General features: G+C 44.4%; 1 protein-coding gene across 1 annotated transcript in view; it reads right to left on the reverse strand.

Annotated features, from left to right (window-relative positions):
• Window positions 1-1438: 1438 nt before the first annotated feature.
• AMOT (angiomotin) overlaps window positions 1439-14255 on the reverse strand; it is a 41967-nt gene continuing 29150 nt past the window's right edge. The window contains exons 6-11 of the mRNA XM_065900646.1: window positions 13365-13514; window positions 12441-12631; window positions 4886-5008; window positions 3664-3896; window positions 1840-2529; window positions 1439-1536 (exon numbers count right to left, since the gene is read on the reverse strand). Coding sequence (XP_065756718.1) covers window positions 1439-1536; window positions 1840-2529; window positions 3664-3896; window positions 4886-5008; window positions 12441-12631; window positions 13365-13514 — 1485 coding nt within the window. The remainder of the gene's footprint in view (window positions 1537-1839; window positions 2530-3663; window positions 3897-4885; window positions 5009-12440; window positions 12632-13364; window positions 13515-14255) is intronic.

Genomic DNA, 14255 nt, shown 5'->3' on the forward strand with positions numbered 1-14255 from the left:
CTCTACCCCCCCGACCCTTACCTAATACCCCCACTCCCCTCACCCCCCCCAATACCCCTGAAAACTGATCTTAATGACATTGTCTATGGATTTATCACCTTAATGAAGGGCAGAGAGGCGACACAGGGCAGAGACCTGTGGCAACAGGCAGCCCTTCTGTGTCCCTGGAGGCAAAGCTTGGAGCCATGGCCTCCTTGGTCCCTGCCCACATGTGCGTTTCCTGCTGCTCTCCAAAGGTATTTCAAGATGGAGTCACTGGCAGTGAGAAGAGGTAGCTGAGGATACTGCTGCAGCCTCCCTCTCCCCTGACTGCAGCGTAGTACTTTGGGCTTCTGATGCTATTCCCTTGGAGGTGATAGTCATATATGCCTTTTAAGACGTATGCTAAGAATTTGGGAAAACAACACGAGTTATTTCAAAGTAGTCACCAGAAATTCAAAGCATTCAACCTGTCAACGAAAAGGCTTCCTCATTTTGCAAATGATTGGCAATTTGAGACTGGTGACACAGCCAGTGAATTTGTGCTGGAGAAGAAATAAACACTAAGCAGGTTGGTCTTGGGAAAGGCAAGCGAGCTATGTTCCTGGCTACACACAGACCACACAAGTCTGCATACAGCACCTCATGCAACTCTCCATCAAGGCCTCGGATGGTCTAACTCCCTAAGAGAGAAGAAGTTGTACATCACTCAGCTAATTTACTCTCCTAGCATCTGAAAGCAATATATTAATTATCCAAATGCATAAATTACTCCACAGTATATATATGAATGTATGAACCTCCACAAGGGAACCAAAAGAATCCACTTCCAAAGCACCACTGAAATAAAGATAAACACAATCTCCTGGCCCAGGGTAGCTGGGAAATTGGGAGGGAAAATTAGCTCCAGCACCCTTCCACACCCCAATACTCCCTACCTTTTCTCCAGTTTACATAGCTCTTAAAACTATTCCCTTTCATGTGCCCGAGGTGAGAGCTCTTTCTGGATGCTGCCTAGATGGAAACTATACAAAACAGCACACACCCAAATCCTCTCTGGCTTCGACTTCTGAACTACATGTTACACACTGTCTTCCAAACATACTGTGCTCTTCGATTAAAGAATGATCCAGAATATGGAAATGCTAAACAAATTTCAGCACATTGAAAACACTGATGTATATCCAGCTATTAACAGTCCCAGAATTTGTAGAAATCCAAACAATAAACTTTAGAGCACATTCTGATTGATCTGGCTTTAGAGGTACTCTCTAAGCGTACCAGAACAGACTGGAGTTCATATGGTATTACCTAAGTACTATGTTGTTACAATAAAAAGTCCCTTTAAAAAACATCCCCCCACCCAACCCTTGTCCTCACCCTCAAAATAAGAACAAACAAAAGGGAAAAATGATTAAAAGCATTCTTGCTGATAAACTGCAGCTCTTGATTAGGCCATTTAGATGAGATATTCCACCATCTCTGCATCAGGCTCTTGTCCCAGGATCTGAATGGGAGCTTTTCTTTCCAGAGTATTGGAGTGGAAAACAGGGCCATCTAAATGGAAATAAGGGGTTAGAAAACACTTAGGGACAAGGTGAAAACTCAAATTTTAGAAGTGGCTTTAGAGCCCCCCATTAAGCCTAAGGCAAAGTGACATTGGCCCACTACACTCCCCCTGTTGTTCACCTGAGCATTTACTTTTACTGGGAAAATGACCTTGACTCATCCCCGTTCTATCCTGGAGAAGTCATTTACAGACTCTCTGCCCCTATCTCCTCTGATTAATCGGCTTTAATTAATTAATTAATCTGTCACTGAGGGCAGAACCCAGGGCTACCTGATCCAGAGAATTACTACCTGTCTTATCTGGATTGCAGCTCAAACTTGGTATAGACAAACGACGTGGTCCAGAACCGGCAGCTGGACTCGCAGGAGCCTCAGCCTGAGCCAAAGCTGGAGCTGGAGCTGGAGCTGGAGGAGCAGCTGCAGCCGGAGCTGGAGTTGGTGCCTGAGTCTGAGCTGGAGCAGAAGCCTGAGCCGCTGCTGAAGCCGGAATTGGAGTTGGAGCCGGAGCTGGAACCGGAGCCGGAGCAGCTGGAGCAAGCTGAACAGCAGCAGCAGCAGCAGCAGGAGCAACAACAGCAGCAGCGACAGCAGAGGCAGCAGCTGGAATCTGAGCAGCAGCAGCAGCTGGAGAAACAGCAGCAGCGAGAGCAGCAGCAGCCGTTGCTGGAGACGGGGCGGCGGCGGTGGCGGCGGCTGGAGCGGCAGCAGCGACAGCCACTGGAGCAGCAGCTACCGTGGTGGTGGTGTTGGTGGCAGCGGTGGCAGTGATGGCGGCAGCAGTGGCGGCAGCAGCAACTGGAGCAGGAACAGAGATGGGAGCGACAGCTGCGGTTTTGTTGGGTTCCGTTCCCCGTTCTGTTTGCGTGCTGCAGTCCCGGCTGCCTGTCTTGGAGTGAGCTGACAGTAGGGGAGTCGAGGGCGGCACAGGCGAGGGGGTGGAAGGGACAGACTCGGCACGGTAGTCTCCACCCAGGAGGATACCTACAAAGGAAAGAGGGAAAGAGCTTAGAAAACTACAGGCCATTCCAATATAGACATCTGATTACCTCTTCTTCCTTGCAAGAGGTTCAGGAGGAATAGGAATGGTCCCAAATTCTCTACTTTTGCCTCCAGTGAACCCAGGAATCAGTTTGTCAGGCACCTCCCACCGTGGCTAAAAGCTTCTTTCAGACTTGGCAGATCCCTTCTGGTTCTCATTCTTTAATCCCCCAGCGAAACGTATTAAACCTTTAAGTGTCCTGGGTATCTGTTCTGATTTATTTTTCCAATGGTGATTGATTTCCAACGAGCTGTCAGAATGCTTCTACTTGGTTCCACTTATAACCAACACCAGCCATTACCAAACAGCTGGAAAGGATCAGGGAAAGAAGTCTGTGGTCACAGAGGAGTGTGATAGTAATTGTGTGATCTAAGGTTCTAACCATGACCATGGTCCCCCAAATACCTACTCTAAGCAAGGGACACTGCAAGTGTCAGAGGACCAAGAAAGGTATTAGAAGCAACAAAGAGAGCTAAAATTAAAATATACATAGCTTGTTTCCTCAGGCTCCAAAAATGTGCCTCGTGGTATCCACAGTACTTCTGGGGTTTTGATTAGAGGGGAAGGAATGGACAGGAATGGAATGAAAAAGTACATTCTGTTCTCATCTCAGAATATTCTGGTAACAAAAACCTGCCACCCAGCTCCATTTAGCTTAACTAGAACTCTGCGTCCTCCTATTATATGGGAGGAAAGAACACAGAAAAAGCTGGAATTTTGAAATTTTCAGTGACACGAAAGCCACATGGGCTTTGGACAAAGACAAAAGGTTCCGCATGGCCAAAGCCAAAGCTGAGAAGTTTTAAGAGGAAATTGAAGTTATCTTCTTTCCCACCCAAACAGGACTCAGGATTCTTATCGTCTAGGGCTGTGGCTTCAACCAGTGTTCTCTCAGTGAGACTTCATGGTGTCTCCTAAATATGCAGTCAGCCTCTCAGGAGGACAAAACCCAACCAGGTATATCTTCCTCTCTAGAAGTGGGACTATTACTCCTTCTCATTGCCACGTGGGCACATATCCAAGTCAGGGCTCTCTTTAAACGTGTCACTTTAATCTTCCTTATTTACTGTCATTACCTAGGCTCCCCTTCCAGCTCTTGTCATCCCGCTTCTCTTCCATGATGGGGGTGCCAGTCAGGGTGGAAGAATGGGAGAGCAAGCCTGATCCAGCATTGGAAATGGACATCAGAGACTTTGCTGGCCGCATGGATGACAGCTGCTCTGTCTTACTTGGCTCCTTCCGGGAACGCTGCTGGAGTACCTTGATCATGGCATCCTTCTCAATAATCTGGGCATGGAGGGTCTTAATCCTAGGAGCCAAAGACAAAGAACATATAAAACATTGTTCTGGTCTCACTTCCTGCATGGACTTGAGCTTCCGTTATATTTTTGACTAGGGGGTGGTCTACTTATTTCTGAGTTGTAAGACAAGAGACAGTGTGCAACAATTTTTAATGCACACCCATATGGGCACAGAGGAACATCCAGGAGTTGTCAGTTAAACCTTAGGAAGCCAAAGAAAAGTATCTGTGAAAAGAAGGGCTGTATATGAGAGAGTAAACTGATGTAGTGGGTACCTTAGTGAAGAATCTGAGTCAATGGAAATGATGAGTCAGTCAGTGAGAAGACGAGAACTTCTAAGAATGGGCTACTTCGGCTAATAAGTAAATGATCACGCGCTTGTAAGAGACATCAGATGCCCTATCTCCGAGTTTGAGTGGATGTTCTTTTTTTTTTTTTTTTTGTGGTACACGGGCCCCTCACCGCTGTGGCCTCTCCCGCTGCGGAGCACAGGCTCCGGACGCACAGGCTCAGCGGCCATGGCTCACGGGCCCAGCCGCTCCGCGGCATGTGGGATCTTCCCGGACCCGGGGCACGAACCCGTGTCCCCTGCATCGGCAGGCAGACTCCCATCCACTGCGTCACCAGGGAAGCCCTGAGTGGATGTTCTTTTACCGAGCACTCTGCTGTACCACAGAGTTGAGGTGCAATGCTAGAAAGAATACCTCAGAGTGCAAATACCAACAATTCAGTTCTGGCAGAGGGCATATGGAAGCAATTTACCCAGGACAATGGGAAAAGCAGTGTTACTTGGAATTCCAGAGTTAGTGGGAGTGATCAAGGTAAAGGTCATTGCATCTCAAATCCTAAATAACAGGCTGGCAGGGGTGCAGGGGTGGGGGGAGGCTGCATTATCAGGTTCCCCTGTTGTGAATGAAGATGCTTGCCCTTCCCTACTGACCTATCTGGTCTCCATATCATCTTCTCAGATCCACCAGAGTCCAGATCAACATTTTACCTGCCCTCCATGTCAAGGCAACGCTTGTTGGCCATCAAGATTTCTTCTTCCTCCTTCTGGATGCGAGCTTCTAGAGCTGTGTCATAGCTGGTGTTAGGAGAGTGGCTGATGACTGTTGTGTCCCTGGGAAGGAAAATGGCAGTGATAATGACGGGAGGGCAACAAAATCTCTGTCCTAAGTCAAAAGCCTTAGGCTGGAAGGCCCTGCACTGAAATCAAACTTATTAGGAAAGGTCGGTTTCTGGGTGACTTACTGATAAGAATCTCCAAGATGGGAAGGTTCAGCTTTCAGAGCTAGAAGAGGTTATTGACAGACATAAGTGAAAAAGTCAGTGATGAATTCTATGAGAAGTGCACAGGCTTGCCTTCAGAACTAGAGAGACACCCTCCCAAAACCTCTGGCAGAAAGTCCCTTCAAGTTTGTAGATCATGACCAGGCAATAGGAAGATATTCATATTTCCACTTTATATGATTATTTATATTACATATGAGATATGCCCACTTTATTCTCATGACAGTCATGAAGGGGAAAAGGCTAGACTTTGAAGGAAGTCAGAGAAAGTACCAAAGAGCTATTGCTACATTCAACAGCAGTAACTCCACCTGAGTGTTTGCTAGAAATGAACTCTAGACATGTCAATAGCCAAGTTCAGGTAGGGCATGGGAGCTGAGTGAGAAGCAGGGCCTTTGAGTCCGTGCTGCTTGATTCCTATCTAAGCTATATCTGAAACATTCAAGTGCCAAATCAATGAGTCTCCCCCAACTAAGTGACTAATCTCTTGCCAGAGTCCCAACTGCACGAGTGACCATCATGTTCCATCTGAAAGTGTCTCAGGCCATTAACTCAATGGGTAATTAATAAGGAGAAGAGTGTGTGTGTGTGTGTGTGTGTGTGTGTGTGTGTGAGAGAGAGAGAGAGAGAGAGAGAGAGAAGAGAAGTGAGGAAAGGAGAGGAGAGGAGAGGAGGGGAAAGGATGTAACCCATGGGCAAGGCTGATGTTTAAACAGCACAAGTCAAAGACATAATGGGAATCCTATACCCTCCTGATAAGTGACGTCATGCATCTTTCTTTAGTTCATTTAGAACTAGTGGTAGAGAAAAGACGGAAGGGAAGAAAGAAAACTGGATCGCATTTGAGTAACTTGGAGGGAAAGAAAACGAGTTTAGGAAGAATGTTGATGTAATTATATTGGTCTTAAAGAAAACCAGACTATAGGCTGAGGAAATAATGAACTGGCACTGCTGCATTATACTTCCTCTGAGAATGAGGATCTGTGGGAGAACTCCAGGCATCTCTTCTGCTGGCAGCTGGTTATGTCCTGTTAGCATAGAGATTGTGACCAGTGCAGATGGCTGTGAAGGAGCAGGGAAATGAAGAGGCAGAAGGTTGGTATTAAAGTTGGGGAATTTTGGTGAGCTTCTGCAAAACTACTGTTCCCCAAAATGCTTGCACCTTATATGCAAGGCGGAAACAATTCATTTGAATGGAGAAATAATTGGAGAACAAGAAGGGAAAGGACCACAGTGGCTTTCATCATTTGCTAAATTCAAAATATTTTAGTATCTCGGAATTCTACACTTGCTCTAGTACAGTTCACTGGCTTGTAGTCCTACTGGGAATGGCCCCTGTGTTCCAAAGTACCCAAGAGGAAGCAGCATTGTGTAGTGTTGAGAGCACAGGCCCTGACTATAGGCCATGCCAGGGTCAAGTTCCACTTTCCCTAGTCCTCTGCCACTAACAAACTCTATGAGCTCAGGAATTGGGTTAACTGCTCTAAGCCTCAGGCTCCTTGTTTGCAAGATTGAGATAATAATTATACTTATATCTCATGGGATTTTGGGGGGGATGAAATGAAAGTGTGCGTGTAAAACATGCAGTGCCAGGCACAGTAAAAACACTCGACAAGTTATTATTAAGAGAGAAAAGTGTAGGTAGAAAGAGAATAACATACAAGAGAGTATGAGTTGAATGAATTCCAGCTCTTGGTATGATCCTGGAGGCGATCCCCGCAGTGCAGAGTTCCAATGTGATGGCAGAGGCTTCAGAGGCAGGCCTCTTTTAAAAGTGCATAGTGTCTAGGGACACTGGGGACTTGAGCGTACGGTTTGTCCCTGGGGGAGCCACTTTCATTGCATAAAAGACCATTCTGGGGACACAGAGCCCTGCCAGCTAATTGATATGGACACTGTGAACTCCTCAGGAATGGAGCCTGAAAATGTGGGGCACTTAGTGAATTCCTACAGAGCTGCCAGGATGGCCTTCGACATCAATCTTCCTTCTAGAAGACTGGGGCTACTGAGCAATGGCTTAAGCAAAAGCAAGCAGGCACAGCATTTGAGGGAGCAACTTGGCCTGCTAACTTCCAGTACTCTGAGCCTACCCTTAAGCACATCAGTAGAGAGATGCTGGGCTTGAAATGACAACCTACAGACCCCAAACCACATTATCCCTGAATTACTATCCTGCACCTCAAATTCTTAAGTAAATGGTTTCTGGCAACTATTCCTCCAGTCACCTTCTCTCTCCTTCCTCTGATGAAGTTATCCCCGTCACATTACTTACACTGCTTTCTAGAATGTCACCCATGACCTCCTAATTAAAACATCTAGCGGCCTTTTAAACTTCAAGTCCATCTTTTTCCTATCGGTAGCACCCTTTTGTTTATTTAAAATGGGAACTCAACCATGAGTGGAGCAGTGTGTTTGAAGTTCCTGGGAGGCTGGAGAGTGGATGGACATGGATAAGACTAGTCCCCGACTGTAGGGAACTTGCAAGGGGAGGGGGAAAAAGTAGATAATTAACTATTACAGAAATGAGTTTGGACTTTATTCCAATAGGCAGTGAAGCTTATTAGAGCTTTTCAAAGGGAATGAAATGATCCAAGCTGTGGTTCAGGAAGACAGCATTATCTCTGCTGAAATGTAATGGAGGGATTAGAGGAGCCATAATACTGGAATCGGGCAGACCAGTCAGAAAGGTTATAATCCCAGCAAGAGATATGGAAAACAGGACCCGGCGAAGTGGCAAGGGAAATGGAAACAGGCTACAGGAAGCAGAATTGCTAGAACTTGGAGACTATTTAAATGTGGGTGTTAGGGAGAGGGAAGAATGAATGAGGACTTTGTTGTTTCTAATTCAAATGACTAGAAAAGATGGCATACTGCTCGTTTTCTGTGATAGGAAACCAAGGAGAACTTTCTTTCTTTTTGGAAAATGCCTATAATGGTTTTTTTTTTTTTTTTTTTTTTTTTGCGGTACGCGGGCCTCTCACTGTTGTGGCCTCTCCCACTGTGGAGCACAGGCTCCGGACACGCAGGCTCAGCAGCCATGGCTCACGGGCCCAGCCGCTCCGCGGCATGTGGGATCTTCCCGGACCGGGGCACGAACCTGTGTCCCCTGCATCAGCAGGCGGACTCTCAACCACTGCGCCACCAGGGAGGCCCTATAATGGGTTTTGATTTTAGTTACAGTGGACTTAAAGTGTCTTATGGATAGCCATATGACAATATCCATCCAACAAGTTGTTGAAAATTCTAACTTTAATCTTAGAGATGTCAGAGTTACTATTTGAAGCTATAGTAGAGAACAAGATAACTAAGACAGAAGGTAGAATGAGAAGAAAGCAGAGAACGGAACCTGAGAAAGGCCTCCACAACGCAAGACTAGGTAGACATGCGTCACGTGTGTGACCAGTTTCTACCTTCTGCTTTCCCTTTCTTTACTTCCTTCTTTCCCAGATTTACTTTGTCCCAAATAAAAGTGAAACATTGCACATTCAGAGAAAGGTAACAACCTGATTCAGTAAATGCAAAGAAATAAATTACTGGTCGATCGGGTGTGTTATCCTTTTGCTGCTATTCAGAAATAAATCACCATTTGTGAGCTGAAACTAAAAATCTGCACTGCCAAATCAGTTCTTCTAAGATGAACTCCTACTTGGTAGTAATTTCCCTCATCTACATTAAGCATCTGGAGAGGAATACTCTAGGAACACAATAATATGAAGTTATAATATAGGCCATGTTTTTGTGATTATTTATAATAGTCTAAGAAACTAAATAATAAGCCTCAAATAGTAACTCCTGAACAGGTAATACTCCCTATTTCAGCATCTTTGAAATCATCCTATCTGGGAGGCAGCAGAGTACATATAGCACTCAAGGTGTCAAAAATGTAGATTTAAGTCCTGGTTCTTCTGCCTCTTAGTAGCTGTGTGATCTTAGGGGAATTCTTTAATTAGTCTGTGCCTCAGCTTCCTCATCTGTAGAATGGATACCAGTACTTCTCTCAAAGAATTATTGTGAAGATAAGCAATAACTGTAAAGCGCTTAGAAGCGTACCTTATATAGTAAACACTACATGTGATTTCTTGCATTGACAGCTTTCCCTTTGACAAGAGATGCTTCACAGAATCAAAATGCCAGAATGGGTATAAAAACAGATAACCCAATATGTCTTCTCACCTGAGAAAAGACAGATGTCTATTCCTATATTAAAAATCTATATTTTATTATTCACAGTGGCCAAACACTGGAAACAATCCGAATATCCGTCATCAAGTGAATGCATAAACTGTGGTACATCCATGCTATGGAGCACTACTCAGCAATAAAAAGGAATAAACTATTGATATACGCATTAACTTAGAGCAAGCTCAAAGTAATCACGCTGAGTGAAAGAAATCAAACAGAAAAAGTACATATTATATGGCTCTTTTTATATGACGGTCTAGAAAAGGCAAAATTACAATGACAACAGATGTTGTCTGGGGTCAGGCATGGGAGGAGGGGATCAAGTTAAAGGGGCATAAGGGCACTTTAGAATGTGTCCTCTATCTTGATGGTAGTGGTGGCTACATTATTAGATACAATTACCAACATTCACCAAACCAGACACTTAAAATAAGTGGTTTTTAAATACGTGAATAATACTTCAATTGAAAAAATTCTACAACTACCATTGTATGACCCCAGCAACATTTCCTAATTGCACAACTTATTACTTATGTATGAGCTATTATTTTACAAATATATTAAGTTTGAGATACTTAATGTCTCAGAATAATAAGCAGAATACACAGAAACTGAGCAGGCTGGTACAATGTGGCACTAGATTTAAGGATTTAAGTTGTATAGAGTTAGAAAGCATTTCCTTTCTTCTTTTACTTCTTCCTTTTGCCCTCTTTCTTTTTTCTCCTTTTTTTCCTTCCTTCATTACTCAAACATATGTTGAGCACTTTCCATCTGCAGCCAATATCCTAGGCACTTAAAAATTATTTTGGAAGAAAATAGAATATAAAGCCTTTACTACAGAAAAGGGTGGAGAACAGAACCTTGGTCAGTACATTTAGGGTTGGGAGGAGGGAAAGTGAAATCACTGGACAGAAAAGAAATGGCAAGAAGAGATGTTGGAAGGGAAGGCAGAAGAGCCCACAGGTTCTGAAACAAAGTTTTCTGAATGTTACTTTCCAAATTTGAAATCTCATAAAGAAAGGAGGAGAAGGAAACTAATCTCCGTGGCAGAGCATAAGAAGCAAATCTTCGGAAAAATAGTATAATCTTAGCAATAGAAGGGTCTGGAACAATCACCTAGTCCAATTCTCTCATTTTACAGGAATTCAAATACAATCTCTCAGTCTCTTCTGTGGGTTGTATTAATAGGCATGCAAAAGGTACACAGTCCAGATATGGAATGTTTGTCTGGGAAACTATTACAAAGTGTTCCTATTAGGTGGGAACTGGCTGCTTTTTACCATATTAAATGATAAGCATTTACTGAAAACAGTGATTGCATGGAAACTTTCTACCTGGTGACTTAAAGGAATTCAATTTAAATTAAATCTATTTTATGGGAGCCAACAGATTCTGGAAAGAAATCCATCTGAAAGGGGATTCTCCCAATATTCAAAACTTTCCAGGGAGGAAGGAAAGGGGTAGCTTCTTTATACAAGGCCCCCAAATGACAACCTCTTAGCTTTCCTGCATTTTGACTTGGAGTCTATTCTGAAGTCAGTTTCAACAGTGAACTTCCCAGCACCAAGAACCCTGGCTTTCCAACATTTTCTTACACCGCACACTTTCATGAGCTGTATCTTTCTAAGTTTCTGCTCAAAGATGACAAAAATGCCCTGCACCTCTTTGTCAGTGTTAGGGTTTCCTGAATAACCTCTGAACAAGCACTGGGCACAGGTGTTTTCTTGGGAACCAACAGCTAAAATTACACTTCATTCTGATTCTAAGCTGCCTACAAACTTATCAACCATCTTCCAGCCCAGCTGGGGCTTCTCTGCACTCTCTTACTACACTGGCATGGACTGAGCACATCGTTCTCAGGAAAAAAAAAAAAAAAAAAAAAGACAGGTAAGCTTAAGCCCATGAGGACCTCAAAATCAAGGCACAGGCAATTTCAATCTGTTTCAGGTTTATAGGGGGTATCTGGAGACAGACAGAGCATGTTAGAGAAACGTAAGGTGTCTTCCTGAAGAATTGGGAATAGGTTTACAAACCACCAGTCCGGCTTTTAAGCATTGACCTTCCTCTGATTTGGGATGAGAAGGACTCGAAAATAAATGTATCCACTGCCCCCTCCACACACATATTCCAACCCAAAGTCTGGCAAGTGCTACCAGACTCTGCCAGCTCACCACATTTAGGAGAATGCTAAAAACAACGCCATGGTTTTTTAATAACTTTCTGGATAGAGACCTATCTGGGTGCAATATGCTATAGCCTGCCTTAGATACCCAACTCCAGACCATGGCCCTGTCTGTATCCCCAACAATCCACATCATCTCCTGATTTGAATTTAGTTTTTGTTTCTTTCCCAACTGATGATTACAAACAGCAGCGAGACAAACTGGATAAGAGCACTGTGTCCTCCAAAGAGCAATAATAAATGTTTATAATGAGAAAAGGGGAACACATAAAGGGCAAAAAATGAAAACGCCTCCTGCCACTTTCTGTCCCTTACCAAATGGAATGTGACTGCTTACATGTGATGAATTTGGAGGCACAGAGAATGTGGGCTTCAAATATAGACCTTCTCAAAGGGCAGGGATGGATTCATGTTCAGCACAGTCTTTGGCATACCTTGGACAAGCCAGAGCTATCAAATGGCAGTAGCCACTCCTGAGTGACATTTAGTTTCTGAGTGGCATTTCTCTGGAGAAGCTTTCATTCCAGTCCTGGGGCTAAACAAAGAAACCTACACATGCGGCTGAAAGAACCTGAGGCTTTGCGGAAGGAGGTGTGCGGACGTTCAGTTGATCCCACCTGCGAATGTTCTGCCTCCTGAAGAAAGCTGAACTATGATTCCAGTAAGCTCATCAGTAACTTTAATTTACAAATCCTGGACCCTCTGCCCCACAGTTGTTCAGTCTCTGCGTAACCAGATTGAAAAAAAAACAAAAACCACACACTTAAGCAGAAACTGAGAAAAAAGAAACAGAACCTTATGGGCAAAAAGACACTGGAAAGTCTATTCATCAGTCACTTTTCTGTTCTCCACACCACCCCTGCCCTTCATTCAGGGACTCTACCAGCCAGCTACTTACCTCTGAGCAGCTACGGTGGCCGCAGCATCCAGAGCAAAATGTCTCATCACATTCTCCTCTAAATACTTCTGCTCCCACTTAGTCATGTCAGCTTCCAGGGCCAGGATCCTCTCCTCCTTCTCACGAAGCAGCTCCATCAGTGCAGCGGCATTGTATTCTGAAACATTGGTGGGCTGAGAGTTGCCCTGGCGCTGTTGGAGGAGATGCCGAGACCCCAGATGTTAATGAGTTAGGACCACAGTGGCTGAGTCCCATTTGAAGAGCCCTTATTTTTGGAAAGGATTACTGCCCAAGCCACTTCAGTTTGGATTCCGATTCAGAAGCAAGGGGAATTCATAGGACTTTCTACCTCGGGCTTGAGTATGAGACTCTCGATCACGAAAGGAGCCTGCCATGTCAAATGGTCGTGCTGCTCAGAAAGTGGATCGATGGTTTAAAAATCACTAGCCCTGCCGGCCAGCATGGTTCTTCATAGATACGGAAATTAAAAATCTAGGATTTGGTCTCTGCCTTGCCCCTAAACTTGTTGTGTGACCTTAAGGGAGTCATGCCACCTTTCCTGGGTCTTGATTTTCTCTCATCTAAAAATGAGGTGATGTATGGCCAAATGATTCTAAAGACCATTTCCAATCCTAAAACGTCCAGGAGTGTATCTGTATAGTGTCTTCACTTCTTATAGGGCCTACTGTTTCTGGGGTTCATATGAAAACAAAACGTGCAAGATAATAGGCATTAAGGATTTTGTTGTGGTAGGAAGCTAAGGAAGCCAACTTCATCTTTACAATTGGGAGGCGCTCTGGAGTAAGATCAGTTGGGGCAAAAAACCTGAAGATGAGTAAGAGTGTGTTTTTGGATTCTCATGTCAGACACTATCTGACAAATAAGCAATCAGGAGCAATCTCATTTTCTTGAAGTTCTCTATACCTGCTGGATTCGGAGGGATTCCAGTTCTCTCTCCAGTCGTGTCCGGAGACGGTGCTCCAGCTGCTCTCGTTTTTCACACGCTGCCTGGAGCTGTACAAGAGCTTGCTGCATCTTTTCCACCTTATCTACGTACACTTGCTTCTTTTTCAGCTGAAAATCCAGGTTGGGAGAATTACAAGATAGAAGGAAAGAGAACAACAGGGTCAGTTATACAGCCCCCAAATCCAGCCTTGTGTTTAGATCTCTTCCTGTCCAGCTCCAGAAAAGCATGAATGGCAAGAAGGTCCTTCATGAGTATCGGGCTGCCTTGTATTTACCATACAGATAATGTCTCAAGGGATAGGAATTAGGAGCTCCTTTTTCATCTCTCCCTCCTTCCCCATCTCTATGTTTCCCCCAAGTCTATTTCTATCAGTAGAGTCTGTCTTAGATGGCAAGCTCTTAAGATTCCCATTTATGGATGGATGTCCTCACCTCTGCTCTTCTTCACTCTATAAACTGTAATATTCTGGGAGAGGGTATATCTTACTTTGGTCATTATAGTAGGGAAATGCTAAAAAAATAAAAGGGGGGCTCTCCAGGGAGAAGAGTTTAATTCGGAATGGAAAGGAAGCCTACCCACTTTATATAGCTGTCTCCTCTCCAAGTGAGAGAAAAAGGGTGGTCAACTGCTGCACGCAGAGGGAGGCCAGAATTGTCTTTCTGAACTCTACAGTCCTGGTAATTACTCAATGTAATCATCACTGCTCTCCTGGAATGTTTCTGCTCCTCAAAAGTGAAGCTGCTGGGACTTCCCTGGTGGTCCAGTGGTTAAGACTCTGCGCTCCCAATGCGGGAGGCATGGGTTCGATACCCGGTCAGGGAACTAGATCCCTCAGGCCGCAACTAATG

This window comes from Phocoena phocoena, chromosome X (assembly GCF_963924675.1).
Source record: "Phocoena phocoena chromosome X, mPhoPho1.1, whole genome shotgun sequence".
Lineage (NCBI taxonomy): Eukaryota > Metazoa > Chordata > Mammalia > Artiodactyla > Phocoenidae > Phocoena > Phocoena phocoena.